Source organism: Stegostoma tigrinum, chromosome 3, assembly GCF_030684315.1.
Source record: "Stegostoma tigrinum isolate sSteTig4 chromosome 3, sSteTig4.hap1, whole genome shotgun sequence".
NCBI classification, from domain to species: domain Eukaryota; kingdom Metazoa; phylum Chordata; class Chondrichthyes; order Orectolobiformes; family Stegostomatidae; genus Stegostoma; species Stegostoma tigrinum.
Window position 1 is genome coordinate 77,507,832 of NC_081356.1, and position 26,437 is coordinate 77,534,268.

At 40.8% G+C, this 26,437-nt stretch overlaps 1 protein-coding gene across 3 annotated transcripts; it reads left to right on the forward strand.

Annotated features, from left to right (window-relative positions):
- The first annotated feature begins 440 nt into the window (after positions 1-440).
- LOC125451343 (coiled-coil domain-containing protein 112-like) lies at positions 441-24,911 on the forward strand. 3 transcript variants are annotated; one of them, XM_048528370.2, is made up of 10 exons: positions 441-533; positions 624-748; positions 8,792-8,913; positions 9,906-9,995; positions 11,967-12,042; positions 13,249-13,633; positions 18,442-18,858; positions 19,153-19,248; positions 24,557-24,675; positions 24,788-24,911. In XM_048528370.2, exons 1-10 carry the CDS (start codon positions 507-509, stop codon positions 24,816-24,818), a joined length of 1,488 nt encoding a protein of 495 aa, XP_048384327.1. In that variant the 5' UTR covers positions 441-506; the 3' UTR covers positions 24,819-24,911. The 3 variants fall into 3 exon arrangements, with proteins under 3 accessions (XP_048384327.1, XP_048384328.1, XP_059500669.1); XM_048528371.2 differs by lacking the exon at positions 11,967-12,042 and having other exon boundaries at positions 9,906-10,020; XM_059644686.1 differs by lacking the exons at positions 441-533; positions 8,792-8,913 and having other exon boundaries at positions 660-748.
- The last annotated feature ends 1,526 nt before the right edge of the window (positions 24,912-26,437 follow it).

Sequence of the window (26,437 nt, forward strand, 5' to 3'; positions counted from 1 at the left end):
ATCAGTTATGCCTAAAGTTAATAAATTAGTGGACGTTCCACAAATTTTCCGCAACACAGCAACTTCGTTTGCGTAAAACTTGCACAAAATCTGCTTATGTCTGCGTGCAGAAAGAGAGGAAGGAGTTTGGTGAGTAGGCGGGGGTCGACAGCAATTTACAGCAGGATTAGTGCTAGCTTGCAATGAGCTGCCGGCAGTATACTTGCTCTGCAAAGCTGTTTTTTTGCTGTGGTGTTGGAGCCTTTGCCGCAATCCCAGCGACGACTAGCGGACAAAGTGTTTCAACCCGCGTATTCACTCCTCTCAATAAATCTGGGTACCGGTCTGCGTCTGCGCACACCTGGGGCCGGTGGATCATTCGGCAGCGGCTCACACTAGGGCCACCGGTGTGTCATTCTGCGTCTGCGCACACCAGGGCACCCGGCGTGGCATTCTGCGTCTGCGCACACCAGGGCTCCCGGTGTGTCGTTCAGCGGCTGCGCACACTCAACGTTTTATTAACGAAGATGGCAACCATAGTAACAGGGATGGAGGTGAGGAGTGATTCTTTCTACTGTTTGTATTTGGTGTGAAGTTTCTCTTTTCGGCGGGGGGCTATGATTAAATTCTCTCTGTATAAACAGGCTGGCGATTGCGGTCGGAAGCCGGACTTAGTGTCGAGGCAGCGGTTGCAGGTTCCCATTCCCGGGCGCAGGGAGTCGGGCGGGAAGGCCGCCTTCAGCCGGGAGCTCCGCAAACTGTGGCTCCAGTGAGTATAAGTAGCTGTTCCACCTCCACCTCCACCTCAGAGTGAATTTGCAGCCGCGGTCAGGTGGAATATGCTGTTCCAAAACCACGACCGTAAAGAGAGCCTTACGGTCCGTCGTGTATCTGCTGGCTCAAAGCTGTCTTTCTAATTTCACTTTTCATGAAACGAATGAGAATAAGTAGGAAATTCATTGAGATCATGGCTGATCTGATAATCCGACGTTCTATTTGCCTACCTTTTCCTCATAGTTCTTGATTCCTTTACTGATTAAAAATCTATCTTTGCCTTGAATGTACTTACTGACCCAACTTCAACTACTGTCTGTGATAAAGAAACCTAGGACTCACTACCATCTGGGGGAAGAAATTCCTTCTTATCTTTTTCTTAAATGTGTGAACCTTATTCTGAGATTTTCCCTGCTCGTCCTAGACTTCCCAAGAAGGGGAACAACTTCTCAGGATCTACCCTGAGGATGTCCTCTAAAAGTATTGAATGTTTAACTGAAGTTATTTCATTCTAACTACACTGGGTACAGGCTTAACCTCTCCTTATAAAACAGTCCCTCCATACCCAACGTTGACTTAGTAAACCTGCTCTGAAGTGCCTGTAATGCCAGTATATATCTCCTGAGATAAGGGGACCGAAACTATACCAGTATTCCAGCTGTAGTTAGTATAGTGTCTTGTAAGTTTTAGCAAAACCTCCTCACGTTTATACTCTATTCCCTTTCAAATGAAGGCCAACACTCCACTTGCCTCCCCTGTTATCTGTCATCATCAAGCTAGTGGACCTATGCCTTACCACCCACTTCACTTTCAATAACAAAACCTTCAGACAAACCAACGGTACACCCATGGGATCTCCGATATCAGGGTTCTTAGCAGAGGCAGTAATGTAGAGACTCGAACAAACAGCTCTGCCAACCATCCAACCCAAACTTTGGGTCTGCTATGTGGATGACACCTTTGTCATCACTAAACAAAACAAATTAGAGGAAACCTTCAAGACCATCAATAATACCATTACTGGCATAAAATTCACAAAAGAGGAGGAAAACAACAACAAACTGCCATTCCTAGATGTCACAGTAGAGCGAACAGCCAATGGGGAAACAACACATACGGACCAAATACTGAACTACAGAAGCAACCATCCCAACATCCACAAACGAAGCTGCATTAGAACATTATTTCAACGAGCCACCACACACTGCAGCATAGAGGAACTACGAAGAGCAGAAGAAAATCACCTACACAGCGTATTCAAAAAGAACGGGTACCCAATGAACACAGTCCGATTTCTCAGCAACAAACCCAAACAAACAGACAAAACGGGCCCAGAAACCATAACCACTCTCCCCTACATCAAAGACATCTCGGAAATGACTGCCAGACTACTTGGACCTCTTGGCATCATGGTAGCCCACAAACCCACCAACACACTGAAACAGCAGCTAATGAACTTAAAAGACCCTATACAGACAACAAGCAAAACGAACGTCATTTACAAAATACCTTGCAAGAACTGTGACAAACACTACATTGGACAAACAGGCAGAAAGCTAGCCACCAGGATACATGAACATCAACGAACCGCAAAAAGACATGACCCACTATCACTATATTGTTACGTACAGATGAGGAAGGACACCACTTTGACTGGGACAACACATCCATCCTAGGACAAGCCAAACAGAGACACGCACAAGAATTCCTAGAAGCATGGCATTCCAACTGGAACTCCATCAACAAACACATTGATTTGGAGCCCATCTACCACCCTCTGAGAAAAAGAACAGGAAATGACACCAACACATGAAATGACATCACCAACCCAAGGAAACCTAAACACAAATAGAAAGTGGGACATAACACCAGCGCTTCATCGGAGGCTCACTGATGATGTTACCTCGAATGGTGACGAAATGTCTGAAAATGAACCTTCCAGCTCAGCGAGCAAACTTACATCCAGAACTGTCTGCAGTCTTTCTCCATTTAAAAATATTTAGCACCTTTGTCCTGCCAATATACTTAGCCTCACATTTTCCATGTTATATTCTATTTGCTAAGTTTTTTGCCCACTTGCTTTATTTGTCCATATCCCCCTGCAGACTGAGTCATACACAGCACTTGCCTTCCCAATTATGTTTGTTATCTGCACACGTGGCTGTAATACATTCAATTTCCTCATTCTAGTTACTGTCTAATGTGTATTGTAATAATTGTGGCCCTGACACTGAGCATGTTGGCACTCCTAGTTAGATTGTCATTCTGAAAATATACTCCTCCATCCTCCACACCCCAATTCTGTCTTCTATTAGTTAGCCAGTCCACTGATCCACGGTAATATACTTCCAACACTATAGACTTTAGTTAAATAGCCTAATGTGTACTTTATCAAATGCCTTTTAGATATTTCACATCTACTACTTCCCCGTTGACTGTCTTGCTTGTTCCTTCCTCAAAGAATTGTTTGTCAGACAGAATTTTCCCTTAGTGAAGCAAGGCTGACTCTGCTTGTTCAGATTGTATATTTCAAAATGCTGTGCTGTTTGTCTTCTACAAAATAATAGAAACCCTATGGTGTAGGAAGAGGCCATTTGGCCTATCGAACCTACACCAACACGCAGGAGAGCATCCCACCCTAGCCCAAAAGCCATTTATTTACAGCACTAATCCACCTAGCCTGTACGTTCCTGTACGCTATAAGACAATGTAGTGTGGGCTACGTGCACATCTTTGGATTGTTGGAGGCGCTGGAGCACCCGACGGAAACCCACACAGATACAGGGAGAATGTGTAAACTTCACACAGAATTAGCTAAGTCTGTAATCAAGCCTGGGTCCCTGGTGCTGTGAGGGAGCAGTGCTAACCATTGTGCCTTTATAAATAAACTCTAACATCATTCCAATAACAGAAGTTAAACTGACTGCCCTATAGTTACCAAATTTATGTCTCCTCTTTTTAAATAAAAATGTTAATTTGGCAATTTTCTTTCTTATGGGAGTTTTACAGAATCTAAGGATTTCTGGAAGATTACTCCCAATGTGGCCACTATCTCTTTAGCTTCTTCCTTAAAAATCCCAGAATGAGTCAGGATCTTATCAGTCTTCTGCGCCATTAGTTTTTCTTTTTTTTTGGTCCAGTGATAGTTTTTGATTCTATCCTCATCTCCTTCCACCACTATCCTCTTTCCACAACACCTTCAGTTCCTTGATTATTTTATAGTTTTGGAGCCATGAAGACTGATAAAGTGGATGTGAGTTTACTCGCTGAGCTGGAAGGTTAGTTTTCAGATGTTTTGTCACCATTCTAGGTAACATCATCAGTGAGCCTCCGGTGAAGCGCTGGTGTTGAGTCCCGCTTTCTATTTATCTGTTTAGGTTTCCTTGGTTTGGTGATGTCATTTCCTGCGTTGGTGATGAACATCAACTAGCCACAAAAAGACATGACCCACTATCACTAGTATCCTTACACACAGATGAGGAAGGACACCACTTTGATTGGGACAACACATCCATCCTAGGACAAGCCAAATAGAGACATGCACGAGAATTCCTAGAAGCACGGCATTCCAACCGGATCTCCATCAACAAAAACATTGATTTGGAGCCTATCTACCATCCTCTGAGAAAAAGAACAGGAGTTTTGAAAAGATTTGTAGCTCAGGTTGAGTTTCTGGATGTGAGTTTGCTCGCTGAGCTGGAATGTTAGTTTTCAGACGTTTCATCACCATTCGAGGTAACAATGACCTAAGGAAACCTAAACAGACAAATAGAAAGCGGGACAAAACACCACAGCGCTTCACCGGAGGCTCACTGATGTTACCTAGAATGGTGACGAAACGTCTGAAAATTAACCTTTCAGCTCAGCGAGCAAACTCTCATCCAGAAACTCAACCTGAGCTATAAATCTTGCCATTACTTACTATGTAGACTTGAAATTTAAAAAAATCAGGTAATATGTGTATATAATGTTCTGATGAATTTCTGTAGAAATATTGTAGAAGTTCAGAAAGATCCTTAGACCGCACCATTCAAATTCATGAGCATTACCACCTGGGAGAAGAAGCAGCCGATGCGTGAGAACGCTGCCACCTGCGAGACCCCATCTGAGCGACTCACTGTCCTGACTTGGAAATATATTGCTGTACTTTTATTGTTGTTGAGTCAAATTCTTGGAATTCCCTCCCTGTGTACAGGATAGTTAAAAAGGCAGATGGGACACTTGCTTTCATCAGTTGTGGCATCAAGTAATACAACAAGAAGTTAACGTTGGGAGTTGTACAATTGGTCAGGCCACAGATGGCGTACTGTGTGCAGTTCTCACCACCTCACTACAGGAAGGATGTGACAGGACTAGACAGGGTACAGAGGAGGCTCACCAGGATGTCGCCAGGAATGGAAAAATTGAGTCATAAGGAGAGGTTTGGATTTTTTTTTTTAGAGATACGAAGACTGAAGAGAGACTTGATTGAGGTGTATAAAGTTATGAGCTGTATGGGCGGAGTGAATAGAGAGCAGCTGTTCCGCTTGGGGTCAACAGGGCATAGCTTTATGATAAGGCGCGGGAGATTGAGGGGATTTGGGATAGTGGGAATCTGAATATACTGCCTGGGAAGGTAGTGGAGGCTGGAAAACTTACAACTTAAAAAAAATTCTTGGATGAGCACTTCAAATATCATAATATTCAAGGAGAGGGACAAGTGTAGGAAATTGAGATTAGCGGACCTTTAGTGCTGTTTATTGTCAGTGCAGGACACTCTTCCCTGAGCGTATGGAAAAAGAGCTGCTCCCCACTGACTGTACATAGCCAGCTGTAGGGAATCTAATCTAATCTAATCCCTCACAGCATTATGGATCGACCTACAGCACATGGATTGCAGTGGTTCATGAAGGCAGTTGTCAAGAGCAACCGAAAACAGACAATAAATGCTGGCCCAGCCAGCAATGCCCACATTCCATTAGTGAATTAAATAAAATGGAAGCAAAATATTGCATATGTGGAAAGCTGAAAATAGGCACTTATGAATTAGCAGCAGGAATAGGCTACTGGGTCTCAAGCTTGCTCTGTCACTCAGTAATATGTTTCTGATCTGATTACTCCAATTGCTTGCGTAGCTTTGGTAACTTTTCATCTGTTCTTTATTAAGAACCTTGCTACATCTCCTTTCGAAAATAAGCAAGAGCTGTCCTCCCACCACTTTTTAAGAAAGATGGTTCCAAAGACCTTTTGGGGGAAAAAAAATTCTGATCTTTTTCTTAAGTGGGCAACCCCGTTATTTTTAAACAGACCCCCAAATACTTGTTTCTGTTACAAGAGGAAACATCCTTGTCTATATCCACCTCATCAAAATCCCTCAGGATCAAACCTAGTTTGTCCAACTTTTCCTGAAATGGGCAAGTTGTCTTAAGAGGTATTGGTTTGCTAAACCATGTCGGAAGTGCTTCCAATGTATTTCCAGCACACACGTGTGTGAAATAGGAGCAGAAGTAGACCACTTGGCTCCTCAGTCCTGCCCTTCCATTCAGTGAAGTAATGGCTGATCTGTTTATGTTTCAAATTTCCTATTCCTGTCTACTTCCCTCATGACCCTTGAATCCCCTGTTTATCCACTTAGGAAACATCCTTTCCACATTCACCTTGGCAAGACCACGCAGGATCATATCCCCTTCATCTTTCATTCTTCTAAATTCCAGTGAAAGCAAGGCTAGCCTGTCCAAATATCCTGAAGCCAACTCAACTTTAGAGATATTAATCTGGGAAACCTCCTCTGAACCACGTCCAATGCGTTTACATCTTTTCTTCAATAAGAAAACCAAAACTGCATCCAATATTTGTATGTGATTTAACTAATGTTCTGTATAACTGAAAGTTAACATACATACTTATTTTGTACTCAAGGATAGTATTCCATTAACTTACTTGATTATGTGCTGCATGCTTATGTGACTCTACCCTCTGCGCCTCAGATTTCTGCAGTTTTTATCTAAGTAATATTCTACATTTTTTGTTCTTCTGGCCAAAGTGAACAACTTCACATTAAATCACATTATACTGTACCTGTTAGATTTTTGTTCACTCTCTGGGCCTATCTGTTGTCTGTCTGCAACTTCATTTTGTCTTCTTTACAGTATATCTTTTTATGTTTCTCCAGTATTTAAATACCATGGCTTCTCTCCCCTCATCTAAATCATTGATGTAAATTGTAAAATGTTAGGTCTCCAGCACACATCCTGCTGGACACCACTTGTCACATCCTTTCAAATCAGTCCTATTTATACATGTTCTACCTTCTGTCAGCCAGCTATTCTCCCCTAAATTATGATATGGTATCACCCTCAAATCGTCAGCTTTTATTTCCTGCAATCTTCTTCAATTTAGCAGCTTATTAAATCATACAGGGACCCAATTATTCACAGCAGAATGTTCCTTCAAAAAAGTCCAGTCCAGTAAATTGATTACAGTAGGTCCCTGACTTACGAACATTGACTTATGAACGCCTTTGTTCACAAATATGATCAGGTTGTAATTTTAAAGACCAAACATTTCCGGTACTTAAAAATGGCTGCTTTACATTGTGTTCCAACTTATGTACAAATTGACTTCGGAACAGACTGTAAAACGGACCCTATCGTAACCTGCAGACTGGCTGTAAACATGATTTTCCTTTAGTAAAACTATACACACTCTTTCTGGGGTTGCCTTGAGTTTAAGTGCAGCTACAATTTCTTTAGTAGTCAATTCTAAATGACGTGTGAATCTAACTGGCCTGAACTTTCTCTTTTCTGCCTTCCTCCCTTCTTGAATAGATTAATTATAATCAATATTTAAAGTCTGTTGGATCCTTTCCTGAATGTAGGGAACTTGAAAAATTAACACCAATGCAACTGCTAACCTCTTACCATCCTAGAATGAACTTCATTCTAGAACCTGGAGGCTTGTCAAGCCGCAGCTCCATTGATTTGCTTATTAGTTCTTCCTTTCAGATAATTTTGCTAAGTTTCTCTCTCCCTTCCATCTCCTGACTTACAGCTGTAACTGGATATTTTTGTATCCTCTAACAAAGACAAGCATAGATTTTATTTACTTCATCCTGTCGTTTCCTTATCATCTACTATTCTCCCCATTCTCTCCAGAGGACCAACACCCAACTTGCTTTTTTTTAAAGTCCTGTTGAAACTTTTGCTTTTGGTTTTTACATTTCTAGCTATCTCGCATACTCTAAATTCTTCTTCCTGATTAACCTTTTTGTCATTATCTGTTAATCGTAATTGTATCAATTGTCTGATCTATGTTCAGATTTAAAAATAGAATAGACCATAACCACTTATTAGAGACTCACCAACAGCTAGCTCGTTTCTATGATAGCAAAAACTAATTCCAGTCAACTGTAATGAATCCAGCTCTCTGATTGCCTGTCTTGAAATTATAACCTTGCCTCCTCCTTTCAATGATATTGACTACCTGACTTTCCTTGCCTGTTCTTGGTGATGCCCACTGTCTTGGTGTCCTCACCTTCCTTCCTTTTCACTGCTCCTTAACTACCAGGGTCTCGGCCCAAAACGTCAGCTTTTGTGCTCCTGAGATGCTGCTTGGCCTGCTGTGTTCATCCAGCTTCACACTTTATTATCCTAAACCAGAACTGTGTATTGTGCTCCAGATGTGAGTGCATCAACACACTGTCTGACTGAAGTATAATCTTGTAATTGTTGTTTCAATTTCCCACCAATAGATTACTTCCTACTAACTTGTGTAATCACTTGCTTGCACTTGCATTCAAGCCTTTTACAATTCATGTACCGGTAGAACAGCAGGTCAAGCAAGATTTTGGGAGAAAAACAGTTAACATTTCAGATCGTGATAATATCCTTCTTACATTGCATATGGATATTATCAAGTTGATTATAACTGCAGAATAAATAAGTTTAGCTGTTTGAAAACTGACTACAGTCATGTCTGTCATTGGTTACTTTAGTAGGAAATCTTTGCAAATAACGTATTTGAATTTTAAACACTTTGATTATTTTTTTCCCCAATCCAGAATAGCTAATTTAGAAAAGGACAAAAATGCTAATCTTTTCAACAAAAGGAATGAGTTTAGAGCTGAATACAGCATTCTTGAAGAATTGGAGCTGAAACTAACAAACAACAGGAAAACAGAAAGTAAGAATTATGAATTTTTGGGGCTATTTTGCTTGTAGCTCTCAATTTTCTTTTTGCTGTCATAGTCACCTTTGTTTTTTTCCCCTGTGTAATAATAAAGAGAACACATTTTGAATATTACTGAAGAAAAGAAATGTTAAAGTTTTTGTCTTGTACTCATCAGGACAAATGAAAAATATCAAATTTCAAACTATCACAATTCATGCATCAGGTTAGAAGGTTGACTCTAACTGACCATGGTGTATAGGACTGGGACAGGTAGAGGGGAGAGGAGAGGCAAGTGGGTTTGGGAGGGAAAGATCAGGAGTGGAGGGCTCTGCCCCTCTCCCTGCACTGTGCAAGGGGAGGTTATGGCCAAGTGCTATGATCTCTGGATGGTTAATCCAGAGATCCAGATAACGTCTGGGGGCCTAGTTTGATTCCCGCCACAGCAAATGGTGGAATTTGAATTCAATAAATATCTGGAATTAAGAATCTAATGATGACCATGAATCCATTGTCAATTGTTGCAAAAACTCATGGTTCACTAATATGCTTCAGGGAAGGAAACTGCCATCCTTACCTGGTCTGGTCTACACGTGACTCCAGATCCACAGTAATGTGATTGACTGTTAACTGCCCTCTGGGCAATTAGGGATGGGCAATAAATGCTGGCCTGCCCAGTAACACCCATATCCCATGAATGAATAAAGAAACTCTTCCCCCTACATTCTTGACCCCTTTAATCCTCCCTGACTCTTCTCTGCTCTTGCTTACCAGAGCAAACTAAAAATGCATTTTGCATTCCGTATAGTTTGCTTATTACTACTATATTTTTATACCTTGTGTCAGGTGGAACTTCTCTTCTAAGACAAAGCGCTTTGGATTTAAGCTTTCCTACTTTCCAATATCTGACTTTGTTTCAAACTTTGCTTTTTAACATTCCTCTGAAGTGTGTTACCAAAACATGCATCTTAATTCATAATTTCTTGTTTTAATATTTCTTATAACAGGTATGAAGGTTCAACAGCAACTTGCAAAATTACGTCACAATGTGAAGAGATTCCAGAGCCAGCTTATGGATGTTAAGCCCACTCCAGAATGTATGTACGACATGCAAACAAAAATGTACGTGTATCAATGATTCTGATGTACTATATAACATACTATCAAAAGCTATGCAGAAATTCTTTAAGTCCTTAGTACAAGGAGAATGGTTGGATGTTTCTATAGAATAAAAATACTGGCATGGACCAGTTTAGCCAAGTTTTATTTTCAGCTGCCACTTCTTTAACGAGAAAGTGTTGCAACATTCTGGAAAACTGACCAGGATCGAGTGCTGTTTTGGTAGTGATAACTTCTTGCTTTGTTTCATTCTCAGTAAGAATTGCACTTCTGTTGTCAACTACCAAATTAGATTGAACCAGAGTGTCCTGCTTCTATCCAGTACTTCATCTCATCATGAGAACTGAGAAGTTTGAATGTTAATTCACATTTCTCTTTTTTTTTTGGGAGGTTTCACCCAAGTTCGGCTTTTGCAGTGCTGTAATATTGCAGGATCATTTTGGTCATTTCTACAGAAAAACTTCTGAACAATAACAGCACAGAAGGTGGCCATCTGGCCTGTACCTGGATCAATCAACAAAAGTCTGACTGCACTAATCCCCACTTTCTAGTTTTTAGCTTGTAGCCCTGGAGTGAATATCTAAATGCTGTTCAAATGATTTGAGTTTCTGACTCAATCAAGCAATGAGTTCCAAAATCTTAACATCCTCTGGGGGAAAGATTTCTCAACTGCACTCATAATGTTCTACCTCTTACTTTAAACCTATATTGTCCTTTTATTGATCTCTGCACTAATGGAAAAAATATCTTTCTATCCACCCCCTTCATGTCCCTTAATCTTATCCCCTCAATCTTCGCTACTCTGCAGAAAACAACCCTTGCATATACAATCTTTCCTTTATAGCTCAGGCCCTCCAGATCCAGGCAGCAGCCTGGTAAATCTCACTTTCTGCACCTTTTCTAGTGAAATCACATCGTTCCTATAATGTGTTCACCAGAACTATGCCCAGTACTCCAGGTGTGGCCAAACCAACATTTTATACAGTTCCAACCTCCCTCGTTGAAGTTAAATTCTTAATTACTTTCGATATTTCTTTCATGAAAAGAAAATACATTGAATATTTTTCCCATAGGTGTTTAGCAAACCTTGATAAATGTTGGATTCTTCAGACATCAAAGAATAAGCAACTTGTTGACTTTTCTCAGTAATCAAAGACCTTATTGTTATGTTAATCTATCTGTGAAAAAAGGGTAGTCATGTATTTGGCAGTAGAAACGTTGCAAGGTTGGGCGGGCCCTGAACAGCAGGCTCGGATGAGGTCAGGAACCACGAGGGGAAAGGGATCCCCTGATGTCTGGATTAGAATTCAGAGAGACAACTACTTACAGTTGAGAAACAACTGACTGACTTGAACAACTTTGTATGATGTGAAGTAAAGCAATTCAACAGTCCATATCCATCTTGATTTTGCTAAATGTTCACCTTGTCTGCTGACAACGAATTTGAAGAATTAATTGTGTGTAAAGTTTTAAGCCATGTCACAGTGGAAATACGCTGTTGCACACCAATATAAAATCAACTGCTTTAAATGTCTAAACCTCAAACTTCTTCATGGAATGACTAATACTTCTGAAACCAATTTATCATCTCTAGTAGACCTGAATTTCTAACTAATGTATGTCAGGTTTGACTATGAAGTTCTGTGAAATTTAAGTTTTAATTATTCTGTTATTATGGTCCCGAAACTTCCTTTGTAGCTTTTTAGGTGGTGAGTGATAGTGACCTTGTGATGATTCTTCATCGTATCCCTTTCTGATTTGAAGGTGGACAGTTTCATTTTAATATTACTGATTTCATAGCAGTTAAAATGGCATATTTCCTCTATTGTTTATTTGTTTAAAAAGGTTTAAATGAATCACTGTTACAATTATTTGATTTATACAGTAATGAGAATAATGGCATTGGCCAACATATATTTACTAATGTATAATAAATGTGATGCTCTTAGTTGTAGAAAAGTTGAAAGAAATCATGGAAGAGGTAGAAAATGCAATCACTACCTTTAAAGAAGAACAAAGGCAGATGTAAGTTCTTGTATATCTGCACTTATCAGCACCATGACAATTCAGACCTTGAGTTGAATTATATGTGTTAATGTTATGGCTGAAAATTAAAACTGAATCTTTGAAGCTGAGGTTTTAAACTTGAATTGACTGTAAATTTGTTATTAATCTCGATACACACTTCCAGTCTGTGAACTTATTTTTCAACATCTGCACAGAACAAATTTAAATTTATGAGCATAAAAATGAATTCTGTGTCCACACTGAGCTTTGGTGCTACTTTAACACTTATTGGGATGTAAGAGTTTAGGAAAGAGTGGCTGTGGCAGAAATTAACTATCTGAACCCTTTATTGTCATTGCCATAATTCAGCGAAAATAAGCAAAACAGTCAGTGGCAGAATTAGAAATGATAAATTTAGGTTGTTACTAGAGAACAATTTATAAAGTTATGATTAAATATGTTAGTAATTTGAAATGTCAAGCTGGGAGCAATTTGAAATGTTAAAGGGACCATCTCGACTGTCATCCTCCTGTTACTGAGTCATATAAAGTTTACCTAGGAGGAAATTTGAATTCTCCCACATGCTCCATTTCACCACTGTTTTAATACCTTCATTCTCTGCTGGGGTAGTTTAATGGAATACTGCTAAAGAAATTTGCATTAGCATCTGCTGCCTTCCACATGCATGACGTTAATGGGTGTGATGTTAATACATGGTGCTTCTAGTGCATTAAACTATCTGTTAGAATATAAACTTAGATAGTCAATAAATTTCAGTTAGCTGGGAAATAACAGCATGTGGAACTATTCTTATATTTTATGAAAAATTAGAATAAGCACTATTGTCCTCTCTTCCTACTGTTTCCTTTGTAGCATTTGTTCAAGAGTGAATTTCATAGCACATAGCAGGATATCAGAGAATCTAGTTTCTTTCACTTTAAGATGCATGACCTGGCAGCACTAGTATTGAATTATAAAGGGATCTACGAATGACATGATACACCAGGACGTTTGAATTAGTTGAATTTTGTCTAGAATAAGGTTGGATTTATCAGTTAGGAATGGATTCAGGCTGAGGGTATGCAAACCATATAAAAACAACTGTTGTTTTGATCCAAAACAGTTTGTACTTGTACATACCCATTTTTAAAACCTGCATCGTTAGATTTGTACCAGAGAGCACCTTTGCAAATATAATAGTGTTTCCACTCATTTTTAACAAAGGTATGAAGAACTCCTGAAGGAGGAAAAAACTACTACTCAGGAAATTTTGGCTGTGGAAAAAAAAATAGAAGTATGGGCCCAGATTCCAACAGAAGCAGTGATACGCAAGCCCATTGTAGCAAAAGGAGTATCCACTAACTCTGGTCCAGAGAATGTGTTAGTTGAAATTACGGAATTTGATAAGTTCCTTCAGCAGACTGGATGCCAAGGTGGTTGGGATGATTTTGATCATCAGGACTTTCTCAAAGTCTGGACAAAACACAAAGGAAAAGCATCATTTATTGAGGAAGCTCTGCAACATTTGATTGGGAGGACCCGTGAGGATATAATGCAACATGTGCAATGGTATCAAGAGTTTCTCTTCCTAGAAGAGAGGCAGAAGGAGGTAGGAATTTGACGAAATATTTGTTTAGAACATAGAACATACAGAACATAGAACATAGAACAATACAGCACAGAACAGGTCCTACGGCCCTCAATGTTGTGCCGACCTGTGAACTAATCTAAGCCCCTTCCCCTGCACTATCCCATCATCATCCATATGCTTATCCAAAGACTATTTAAATGCCCCTAATGTGGCTGAGTTAACTACATTGGCAGGCAGGGCGTTCCACACCCTTACCACTCTCTGAGTAAAGAACCTGCCTCCGACATCTGTCTTAAATCTGTCACCCCTCAATTTGTAGCTATGCCCCCTTGTACAAGCTGAAGTCATCATCCTCGGAAAAAGACTGTCACTGTCCACCCTATCTAATCGTCTGATCATCTTGTAGGTCTCTATTAAATCCCCTCTTAGCCTCCTTCCCTCCAATGAGAACAGACCCAAGTCCCTTAGCCTTTCTTCATAGGGCCTGCACCCCAGACCAGGCAACATCCTGGTAAATCTCCTCTGCACCTTTTCCAATGCTTCCACATCCTTCCTGTAAAGGGGCGACCAGAACTGCACACAGTATTCCAAATGAGGCTGCACTAGTGTTTTGTACAGTTGCAGCATGACATCAATGCTCTGGAACGCAATCCCTGTACCAATAAAACCTAACACACCATAAGCCTTTTTAACAGCACTGTTAACCTGGGTGGCAACTTTCAGAGATCTACGTACATGGACGCCAAGATCCCTCTGCACATCCACACTACCAAGAATTTTTCCATTGACCCTGTATTCTGCCTTCCTAGTATTCTTCCCAAAGTGAATCACCTCACGTTTATCCGCATTGAATTCCATTTGCCACCTTTCAGCCCAATTCTGCAGTTTATCCAAGTCTCCCTGCAACATTTTTCCACACTGTCCACCACTCCACCGACTTGTGTCATCTGCAAACTTACTAACCCATCCACCTATGCCTGCGTCCAAGTCATCTAAAAAAATGACAAACAGCAGTGGTCCCAAAACAGATCCTTGAGGCACACCACTAGTGACCTGACTCCAGGCTGAATATTTTCCATCAACCACCACTCGTTGCCTCCTGACAGAAAGCAGTTTGGATTAGAAACTGGCTAAATCTCCCTCAATCCCGTGCCTCTGTATTTTCGCCAATAGCCTACCATGTGGAACTTTATCAAAGGCTTTACTGAAGTCCATGTACACCATGTCAACTGCCCTGCTCTACCCTCATCCACATGCTTGGTCACCTTCTCAAAAAACTCAATAAGGTTTGTGAGACACGACCTGCCCTTAACGAATCCATTGCTGACTATCTCCAATCAAATTTTTGCTTGCTAGATGATTATAAATCCAATTTCTTATAATCCTTTCCAAAACTTTTCCTACAACAGACGTAAGGCTCACAGGTCTACAATTACCTGTGTCATCCCTACTGCCCTTCTTGAACAAGGGCACAACATTTGCAATCCTCCAGTCCTCTGTCTACAGGTTTAGTACCAATGAGGACTCAAAGATCAAGGCCAAAGGCTCAGCAACCACCTCCCTAGCTTCCCAGAGAATCTTCGGGAAAAATCCCATCTGGCCCAGGGGATTTATCTACCTTCACACCTTCTAGAATTGATAACACCTCCTCCTTACTAACCTCAATCCTTTCAATTCTAGTAGCCCATAACTCAGTCGTTTCCTCTACAATATTCTCCTGTTCCTCAGTGAAAACAGATGAGAAATAATCATTTAGCACCTCTCCAACCTCCACAGGGTCCATGCGCAACTTCCCATTTCTGCCTTTGACTGGCCCTGTTCCTACCCTAGTCATCCTCTTATTCCACACGTACCTATAGAAAGCTTCAGGGTGCTCCTTTATTCTACCTGCTAATGTCTGCTCATGTCCCCTCCGTGTTCTTAACTCTCTCCTTAAATCCTTCCTAGCTAATCTGTAACTCTCCATCGCTTCATCTGAACCACCTCGCCCCATCGTCACATAAGCCTCCCTCATCTGCTTAACAAGAGATACAATTTCTTTGGTAAACCATGGTTCCCTTGCCTTTATCGCTTCCTGCCTACCTGACAGGGACATACCTATCAAGGACATGCGATATCTGTTCCTTGAATTAGGTCCACATTTCGATTGTCCCCATCCCCTGCATTTTGCTAACCCATTCTATGCCTCCTAAGTCTTGCCTAATAGCATTATAATTGCCCTTGCCCCATCTATAACTCTTGCCCTGTGGCATGTTCCTATCCTTTTCCATCGCTAAACTAAACATAACTGAATTATGGTCATTCTCTCCAAAGTGCTCACTTACCACTAAATCAAACACCTGGCCTGGTTCATTACCACGTACCAGATCCAGTGTGGCCTCCCCTCTTGTGGGCCCTTTGACATACTGTGTCAGGAAACCGTCCTGCACACGTTGGACAAAAACTGATCCATCCGACGTACTAGAGTTATAGCATTTCCAGTCAATGTTAGGGACGGGAAAGTCTCCCATAATGACCACCCTGTTCCTTTCACTCCTGCCCAGAATCGTTTTGCCAATCCTCCCCTCCACATTCCTGGAGCTTTGTGGAGGCCTATTTTTAAAAAAAAAACTCCCAGCAGTGTTACCTCTCCTCTCTTGTTTCTGACCTCAGCCCATACCACCTCAGTAGACGAATCCACATCAAAAGTTCTTTCAGCCACCGTGTATACTGTCCTTGACTAACGGAGTCACACCTACCCCTCTCTTACCACCTTCCCTGATCTTAATGAAAGATCTAAATCCTGGAACCTGCAACATCCATTCCTGAGCCTGCTCTAGCCATGTCTCCGAAATGGCCACAACATCGAAGTCCCAGGTACCTCTCCATGCTGCAAGCTCACCTACCTTATTCCAGATATTCCTGGCGTTGAAGTAGACACACTTCAATCCAGCTTGCTGTCTGCCAGCACACTCCTGTGACGGTGAGATCCTGTCCATGTCCTCCCTACTCTCATCCTCCTGTGTACTGGAACTATACCTCAGTTTCCCATGCCCCTTCTGAGCTAGTTTAAATCCACTCGAATAGCACTAGCAAATTTCCCACCCAGGATATTAGTGCCCCTCTGGTTCAAGTGGAGACCGTCCTGTTTGTAGAGGTCCCTCCTTCCCCAGAATGGGCCCCACTTGTCCATGTACCTGAAGCCCTCCCTCCTGCACCATCCCTGCAGCCACATGTTCAGCTGAAATCTCTCCCTGTTCTTTGCCTTGCTATCTCATGGCACGGGTAACAAACCAGAAATAACCACTGTTTGTTCTAGCTCTCAGTTTCCACCCTAGCTCCCTGAAATCCTGCCTGACAAGCCTATCCCTCTTTCTGCCTATGTCGTTGGTGCCTATGTGGGCCATGACTTGGGGCTGGTCACCCTCTCCCTTCAGGACCCCAAAGACATGATCGAGACATCACGGACCCTGGCACCTGGGAGGCAACACACCAACCGTGAGTCTTTTTCGTTCCCGACAAACCTTCTATCAGTCCCTCTAACTATTGAGTCCCCAATGACCTACACTCTCTTCCTATCCCCCGCCCTTCCCTTCTGTGTAAGAGGGGCAGACTGTGTGCCAGAGATCTGCACCCCAGTGCATGCCCCTGGTAAGTCATCTACCCCCCCCCCCCCCCCCCCCCGCAAACAGTATCCAAAACGGTATACTTGTTTTTCAGGGAAACGACCACAGGGGATCCCTGCACTGACTGCCTTTCCCCCTTCTAACAGTTACCCAGCTTTCTTCATGCTTAGGAGTAACTATTTCCCTGTAACTCTTCTCCAGCACTGACTCTGCCTCCCGAATGATCTGAAGTTCGTCCAACTTCCGCTCCAGTCCCCTAATGCGGTCTTGGAGGAGCAAAAGTTGGGTGCACTTCCTGCAGGTGTATTTGGATGGGACACTAATGGCGTCCCTCACCTCAATACATCATGCAGGAGGAACATTCCTCCACTTGCACTGCCATCCCTGCTAGTTCCCTTATCAGAAAGGTTTTAAAAAAAAAAGCTTACCTGATTTGTCCCTGGTGTGTAAGGTTAGACGAGGTAGATGGGTGGGAGGCCTTTTGTCTCGGGTTTAGTCAACAATCACTTATATAGCTGAGGATGAAAAAAAAGCGTCCCTCCCTTCCCAGAAACCTCTGCTGTGAGGTGCAGCTGCTGCAACCAGAAATGGAAGGCTCCGACGCTCGAGATAAGCTTTTAGAGTTTTAAAATATTGACTCACCGGCTTCCCAACAAGCCCCTGGTCCAATCTCCCGCTCGTGCTGCTGCTGCAACCAGAAATGGAACCAGAACATTTTAAAGTTCTGGGTAGGATGTAACTTAGGAGCATGATGTTTTTGTTTCACCAGCAATCTATATTATTCTTCCTCGTTAAATTTACTACATGTTAGAACATGTTGCATTTCTGCAGAAATAGCTATAATTCCTAATCAATTGCCAAATGACTTTTATATACTGTTTATTGCTTGATTTTGTAAGTAAATACAATGAATAAAATTATGATTACATCCTATACAATTCAGGAGTGTAGCAAGTAGAGATTCAGTAAGTGAGAATATTCTTTAGGTTCACACTCTCAATTTCCATTAAAAAACATGGTGATGAATTGTTTCCGTAGAAACTCAAAATCAGAGTCAGTACTGTACTGCTTATGTGCAGATCCTAGCATTTTGAGATTAAATTATTTGTTATCATATAATTAACCCCTAAATCTTCAAAGTTTGTCTGTTTGTCTGTTTGTCCAGGTACTGATTCAATGTCATAACAGTTAATAAGGATCTCTGATGAATTTACCTTGCAGGCTATTCAGAAATGGAAAACAAAGAAGCAACATGAGAAAATGGAGCTCCTGAGGATGCAAGCAGAAGCAGAAGAGAAGACTGATGCAGAACACCTAGCAAGAGAAAAAGCAAAACAGCTTAGGCTTGAGAAGGAAAGAAAAGAGCGAGAAGCTCAGTTGCAGTTGTGGAAAAAACAGAAAGAACTGGAACTTGCTCTTGAGAAAGAACGACAAATGAAAGAAGAGGCAGAGAAAATGAAAAGACAAAGGAAAGAAAATCAAAAACGACTTGAAATTAAAAGAATGCTCAAAGATTCTGCTGAACAAAAGAAGGAGAAAGAAGAGTTTCTACGATTGGAAGCACAAATGAGAGAGGAAGCTGAAAGAGAAGAAAGGCAGTGGCTTGTGGCAAGAGAAATCTCCAGATTTCAAAAGCGGGTGGGTCTTTTATAAAGTAATTTGTACATGAAATTGCTAAATGAGAAAATTTCTTTTAGTTCATTTTTTAAATAGTTAAATACGTAAAAATGCTCCTTTTATTTTCTTGATGTTTAATAAAAAATGTTGCATTTTAAAGAAAAATTTTAAGGTGTAATCCTAAAGTATGTCACCACCTTACATTTTACAGTCATGCATTTAACTACATGGTGCTTCCACTTGCAATTTCTACATGAAGGTAACATAAAAGGTACTCATATTGCAATTGCTGAAGTTTTTTTTCATACCATTCAGGATTTTCAAAAGTTGGAAAGCAAGTTAGCAGAAAAACGAATGAAGCAAGAGCAGGAGGATGAGCGAGAGAAGAGATTGGCCAAGCTTAAAGAGAAGGTTTGGCAAATACTAAGTTTAATAGGAGTTGAAAACTCATGTTGGTTGGAAAACACTGATTTAACCCCACTTGTTAATGTGAACTTTCTAAAGGACAGTGCTTCAGGTGGTTTAGACTGCTACTTATTAACAGGCTGGTGAATAAGCTAAAACTATCTACATTCAGGTATATTTGTAGCTAGTAATCAAAATGCATTCTCATGGATGTCTGCTGTTTTGGTTCTTCCAGTAAAGAACAGTCACTATTGGCTCTTAAAAGCCTGATCTAGTTTTCAGTGTTCAAGTTCAATAATTTTTAAAGATTAGTTTTGAAGATATGAACTTTAAGACAGAGAATTGTCTGTAATTGTAGTTGCCCAGATTCGAGCCATTGCAAGCGTTAACCATATGATAGTGAATCTCTACAGAGTTTCAGTTGGCAATGTCTATGTTTTTGTGGATAGTGCTTGCAAAGTGATGAATCGTCTTAAAAGTAGTTGGTATTTTAAAGGGCTTGAGTGGAAAAAGGATGAATAGTTGATTAAACATTAAGCAGCAGTACATGTTGGAAATCCTGTAATGATAGAAACATAGCATTAGAAACTCTCATAACGATTTGTGCTGAACACTCTCTATCCATCAAATTGACTGTTGCATAACTTTGCATTAACTTTCATACTGCAATTTTAGAGCTAACGGTATTGGAGTCTAACTTTGGGCAGAAGTTCATCTATGTCTAAATGTCTGACCCTTTTTAAAATTTACATTGGCTGTCAGTTCCACCAACTGACTGAAAATTCTGCAACTCTTACTAAAATCTGTTGACTAACGTTTTGGTGTTTCTTTGATGCCCATAACTTCAAGTTGATTGCTCTCCAGTGAAATTGCATATTTCTCATTGCACAGACTAAATTTAGCTGCATTTGTCCTGATATATTTTCGCTAAAATCTAGTGTAACATTTTAATCCCCCATGATTTATGTCAAACCTCTTTCTAAAACATTTCAACAATCTGCTTTCTCGACTGCACATTAGTTGGTATCTGTGATCACTTGGTACAAGGCGTGTCAATCAGTATTGTTAGAACATACAACATATTTTTGGAATATTCAGATAATCAGATCATTTACAAGCTTACTTATTCAAGTTAATTAGAATCTATAGAATTTGGAAGATGATCATTGGTCCATTGACTATCTATATAGCCACCCCCTTCAACAGTCTGGTATGTCAGATCCTGGGGAATTATCAACTTTCAACCCCATTAAATTCTCCAGTACAATCATTTACTAATTTTCTTTAGGGCTTAGTTCTCCCTAGCTACATGGATCACAAGTTCTGGGAGATTTCTTATATCTTCCTCAGTGAAAATAGATCTGAAGTTAGCATTGAGATTCTCTACCATTTCTCTATCCCCGAATAATAAATTTTTTCTGACTTTGCCTGTAAAGGACCCGAATTTTGTTTTATCTAAATGTTTCCTTTTTATATAGCTATAGAAGCTTTACAGTCTACTTTTGCTGGATTACATTCATGTTCTATTGTCCTTGTTCTTTCAGTTTCTTGGGCCTCCTTTGCTATATTCCTAAAAGCTCCCAATCCTCACTTTTACTGTGATTTCTGGCAACATTACAGCCCACATCTTTCAATCTTTTGTAATCCTGAACTTCCTTTGCTAGCTATGGTTAACTGACTTTCAAAGTTTTTGCTCTTTGAAGGATTGTTCAGAACTTGAAAACCATGTAATGTTTATTTAAAGACTTAATAGCCTTTTTAATATCATGCCTGTAAATCTCTTTTCTCAATCCATCTCAGCTAATTTGCGCCTTATGCTGTCATTAATTTCCCTAATTTAAGTTTAACATCTTGCTTCAGATTTATCTTCTAATTTTGTGGCAGATGCCGCAGCTGTGAGGATTCTAATAGTTTATTAATCCTATTTGCTTTACTTGCTTTAGCATATGATATGCATAACAAGCGGATCAAGGCAAATGGAATTTTCCCTGCACCTCTTGTCTGTCCCAGGGGTTCTTTTTAAGTAATATTGTAAACAATATAATGAGAACGTTGTGCAATTTACATTTATTCAGCAAGAAATATGAGTAAATCACATTATGATTTTTGAGGTAATATCGCTGGGCAAGTAATCCAGAGGCCAAGACAGGCAACAGCAATTCAGATTTCACCATGTTCTTTGATGCAGTTTAAATTCAATTACTAGATCTGATATTTAAAACTATCCTCAGTTATGATGTCCATCAAACTATCAACAATTATCATAGAAGCTCCTCTGATTGCCTAGTGCCTTTTAGGCAATTTAAACCTGCCATTGCCACCTGGTCTGCCATTTATGAATCAACAACCATATAGTTTTAAACTGCCTCTTTCAAGCTATTTAGTTCAAAGGCATAAAGATCTGCTATAAATCCCAATTTTGATGGTGGGTTTAGTAATCAGCATCTTAGAAGTTATGTTCACATTAAATTAACGGAAAAAATCTTCAGTAGTGGTTAGAAAACTTAAATTGGCAGGATTTGATCTCGATGGCTCTTTGTGTTTTTTAAATGCTGCCATATTCATAGAATCCCTATAGTGTGGAAACACGCCATTAGGCCTAACAAGTCCACACTGACACTCCAAAGAGTATCCCACCATTATCCTGGTAACGCTGCATTTCCCATTGCCTAATTCGCCTAATCCCTGGACACTATGGGCAATTTAGCATGACCAATCCACCTAGCCTGCTCATCTTTGGACTGTGGGAGGAAACCAGAGCAGGAGGGAGTATGGGTCAGTTTGCTCAGTTGACTGATGGTCGGTTTGCACCGCAGAGTCATGCCAACAGAATGCATTAAATTCCTGCACCAGCTGAGGTTATGATGAAGAACTCTTTCTCAACCTCTCCCCTCCCCAAAGCATGGTAATCTGCAGGTTAAACTGCCACTAGTTCTTGTTCTAGCGTGAAAGAGCAGTCCTGTTGGGCCCTGGGACTATGGCAACTTCACCTTTATGGAAGTGGTAGTTGTGATTACATGGAGAGAATTGGCTTGAAGTTAAATTTGAGCTGGTGAACAAAATGAAGGTGAATGTCTCCGTTTTCCCAAAAGAACAGAATTCTGAAATCCACCTACTTTATCCTGATACCATGTAACTCGCTGAAAATCCTTCTAAATAGTGCAGTAGGAAAATACCCATTCAGCTGGTTTTTGAACATACTTTATTTTTATACAAGATTATCATTGAGCCTCTGACAAAATGAATCTTAATGTGGTGTTGTTCCATACAGGCTAAAGATAGGCTTAGGTTCAACCACGGTCCTGAGTGAATTGATATTCAGGAGGGATAATATTAGATTTTTGTTCCTGAAAAACAACAAAGTCGTTGGAAAAGCTCAGCAGGTCTGGCAGCATCTGTGGAGGAGAAAACAGTTAACGTTTTGTGTCCGGTGACCCTTCCTCAGAACTGATGGTGGCTGGGAAAATGTCAGTTTATATGCAGAAAATAGGGAGGTGGGTGGGATAGGGAGTAAACAATAGGATAGAGCCCAAAGAGAGAGAAAGACAATTGGACAGGCAAAGGAGTTGCTCATGATCAGACTGGGAGGGCCTGGTGTGTGGGGTGAGGGGCTGAGACATGGGAGAGTTTAGGCCCTAAAATGATTGAACTCAATTGAGTCTGGAGGGTTGTAGGGTTCCCAAGAGGAAAAGGAGGTGTTGTTCCTCCAGCTTGCATTGGGCTTCACTGGAACACTGTAGCAAGCCAGAGACACAGATATTGGCCAGGGAACAGGGTGGTACATTGAAGTGGCAGGCAACAGGTAGTTCAGCGTCTTTTTTGCGAGCAGAACGTAGATGTTCTGCGACACGGTTGCCAAGTCTATGCTTCATTTCCCTGATGTAGAGGAGACCACATTGTGAGCAGCAAATGCAGTAGACTAGTTTCTTGGAAGTACAGGTGAAGTGTTGCTTCATCTGGAAGGTATGTTTGGGTCCTTGGATTCTGGGGAGGGAGGAGGTAAATGCGCAGGTTTTGGAACTTCGCTGGTTACAGGGGAAGGTGCCATAGGGCTGTGGAGTGGTGTTGGGGGTGAACAAAGTATGGACCAGAGTGCCGTGGAGGGAACGGTCCCTGCGGAAGGCAGACCAGGGAGGGAGGGGAATATGTGTCTGCTGGTGGCGGAAATGGTGTCAGATGATCTTTTGAATATGGATGTTGGTGGGATGGTCGGTGAGCATAAGAGGTACCCTATCGCTGTTGTGGGAGCGGAGAGAAGGGGTGAGGGCAGAAGTGCAGGAGATGAGTTGGACCCGATTTGAGGGCCTTGTCAACAACAGAGCTGGGGAATCCCCAGTTGAGGAAGAATGTGGACATTTCGGAGGCTCCTTTGCCAAAACTGGCCTCATGTAAACATATGCGATGAAGAGGGAGGAGCTGAGAGAATGGGATGGAGTCTTTACAGGAAGTGGGTTGTGAGGATGTATAATCCAGGTAGCTGTGGGGGTCGGGGTTTGTAATGAATATTAGGGGCCAGTCTATCCTCAGAAATGGAAACAGAAATGTTGAGGAAGGAAAAGGAGGAGTCAGAGATAGACCAGGTGAAAGTGAGGACAGGGTGGAAATTGGAGGCAAAATTGAAGTTTTCCAATTCTAGATGAGAGAGAGAAGCAGCACCAATGCTATCGATGTTTCGGAGAAAGAGTTGTGGGTGGACTCAGTGTTGAGTTCAATCATTTTTAGGGCCTAAACTCTCCCATGTCTCAGCCCCTCACCCCACACACCAGGCCTTGTTACCACTATGCCTCCCACTACACACCCCCTGTTGTTAGTCACTAACAGTCCCCATTAACAACTATTCACCCTCGCAGCCTGATCATTAGCAACTCCTTTGTCTGTCCAACTGCCTTTCTCTCTCTTTGAGCTCTATCCTGTCATTTACTCCCTACCCCACCCACCTTCCTATTTTCTGCATATAAACTGACGTTTTCCCAGCCATCACCAGTTCTGAGGAAGGGTCACCAGACTCGAAACGTTAATCTGTTTTCTCCACAGATGCTGTCAGACCTGCTGAGCTTTTCCAGCAACTTTATTTTTGTTCCTGATTTACAGCATCCACAGTTCTTATGGTTTTTATTAGATTGTTTTTGTTTTCAGTTACTACTGAGTATCATCATGATGACAAGCTTAGATTTGCTACTGCTCAGCTTCATTTACAAACAAAGCCATTACACTCAAGTTAAGTGTCAATAAAGCCCGTAGCTTAATATCAATGGTCACCATTTGGAGAGGGGAAGACAACTGCTTCAGAATTATTTCTGTCTTTTCCATTCAGATTGATGCTCAGATACAACGAGATCCATCAAGACTACTAAAACCCACCAAAGGTTGGGAGGAACACACAAAAGAGATGGGACCGAATAGTGGTGGTCCTATGCTGTTTCTTCCCCATCGGTAAGTGTTTATCATGAGAACAAATCTCTTAATACTAAAAAGATAAACACACTTAAATTTGCTTTGCTATGTCTCCATGTATAACCATTTTATTTCCTGTGTTGTTTTTCAGGGCTATTCCATCTTGGAGGCAAGGGATATAACAATATTATTCCATGAATATTGAAGAATTGTACTGATTAGTTGAAGTGTATATTGTCTATTATTAAATAAATTATGACAAACTTTAAAAATAATTCAATAGTTTGAGTTAGTTAAAGTTGTCAAAAGGCAAAAATATATTTCTAAAAATTAGGAAAGGGAATAAGTGTGTATGATTTGGGGGAAAAAGGAATTGAGAAATGTGAATGTGCAAAGCAATCAACATAGAATTGGAAGGAGAGCTGGAAATATTAGTAACTGGAACAGCATGATAATGCAAGCTAGGGCTCGGACAGACACAAACAAAGTGCTGGATAGATTCAGCTGGTCTGGCAGCATCTGTGGAGAGAGAACGTTAACATTGAGTTCAGTGAGCCTTCTTCAGACCCAATTTCTTGGGTTTAGACAGCAGTGGGAATTTAATATTCCAGGTCATTACAGTTTGAGTTAATATAAAGGGAAATGAGGGTATGGTACCACTGCTGGTAAAGACTAACATCATATCACTCAAGCACAAAAATATCCTGAGGACAACATTATGACATTGGTTAGAGCGAAGAATAAACGTAAGTTCTATAAATGTACATACTGTAAATGACCATCAGTTGATATGAGGGAAGAGTGGAAATTGAGGTGGCTTGGCAGAGATACAGGGTAATAAACAGCAAAATTGCTGTTAATTTGCTCACTTGTCACCCTTACCTTGAGCTGTGATAGCTATTGATCCAATTTAAAATTTTTATCTATTTATGAACCCATTTGCAGCATTGCGGTTTCTACCTCTAACTTAATTTAGTCCTACAACACTATTCCTCTAATTCCTTCTTGAACTATAACAGAAATAGAGCTGGGATTACAGGGCATAATTTTAGCATTTTTAGACGACAGTATTTTCAAATTGTGAACTGTGAGGAGGATAGTGATAAGCTGCAAGACGACATGGACGTGCTGACAAGTTGGGCAGGATCTTGGCGGAGAATCCAGAAGTATTTTGGGAGGGGGGAAAAGGGAGGCAACATAAACTGAAGGGTGCAGTTGTAAAAGTGGGTGCAACAGAAATAAAGATACCTGAGTTTATATAGGCACCAATAATTGAAGATGGCAGGGCAAGGTGAAAACTTCTTTTAAAAGTGCATCCTTAGCTTTCTAAATAAGGAAACAACATAAGACAGTTCTGTGGCATCAACTGAATTATTAATTGTATCCAATTCTGTTAACTAAATTTTAGGAAGGATGTGAAGGCTTTTGACAGGATATACAAAACATTCACAAGAACTATTTGGATTTAGGAACATCTGTTATATGGATATGTAGCGGAAGTTGGGTTGTTTTCCTCAGAAGAGGAGATTGATCAAAAAAAATATTCAACATAAGTTTTCAAACCTTGAGGCTTGAGAACCAGCAGTAATACTCAAAGCTTGTGGGTGGGGGGAAGTGGGAACAAGAGTCGAAAAGCAAATGACTGAAGCAAAGAATGAGAAACTACTAGAGGCTAACAAAGGGAACTCTCAGCCATCTTGGACATTTAAACAGTAAGAGTATGGTTAAAGGAGGACAAGGACTGAGCAGCAAGGAAAAGAGGGGATTTGCACATGGAACAGTGGCATGGTAGAAGTGTTAA

Excerpts from the sequence above, each read along its gene's own strand:
- LOC125451343 (XM_048528370.2), top strand. The coding sequence starts at position 507 with ATGGCAACCATAGTAACAGGGATGGAG. Across the intron at positions 9,996-11,966 it reads TGTTAAGCCCACTCCAGAAT|TTGTAGAAAAGTTGAAAGAA; the intron begins GTATGTACGACA and ends TGATGCTCTTAG. Across the intron at positions 24,676-24,787 it reads ATGCTGTTTCTTCCCCATCG|GGCTATTCCATCTTGGAGGC; the intron begins GTAAGTGTTTAT and ends GTTGTTTTTCAG.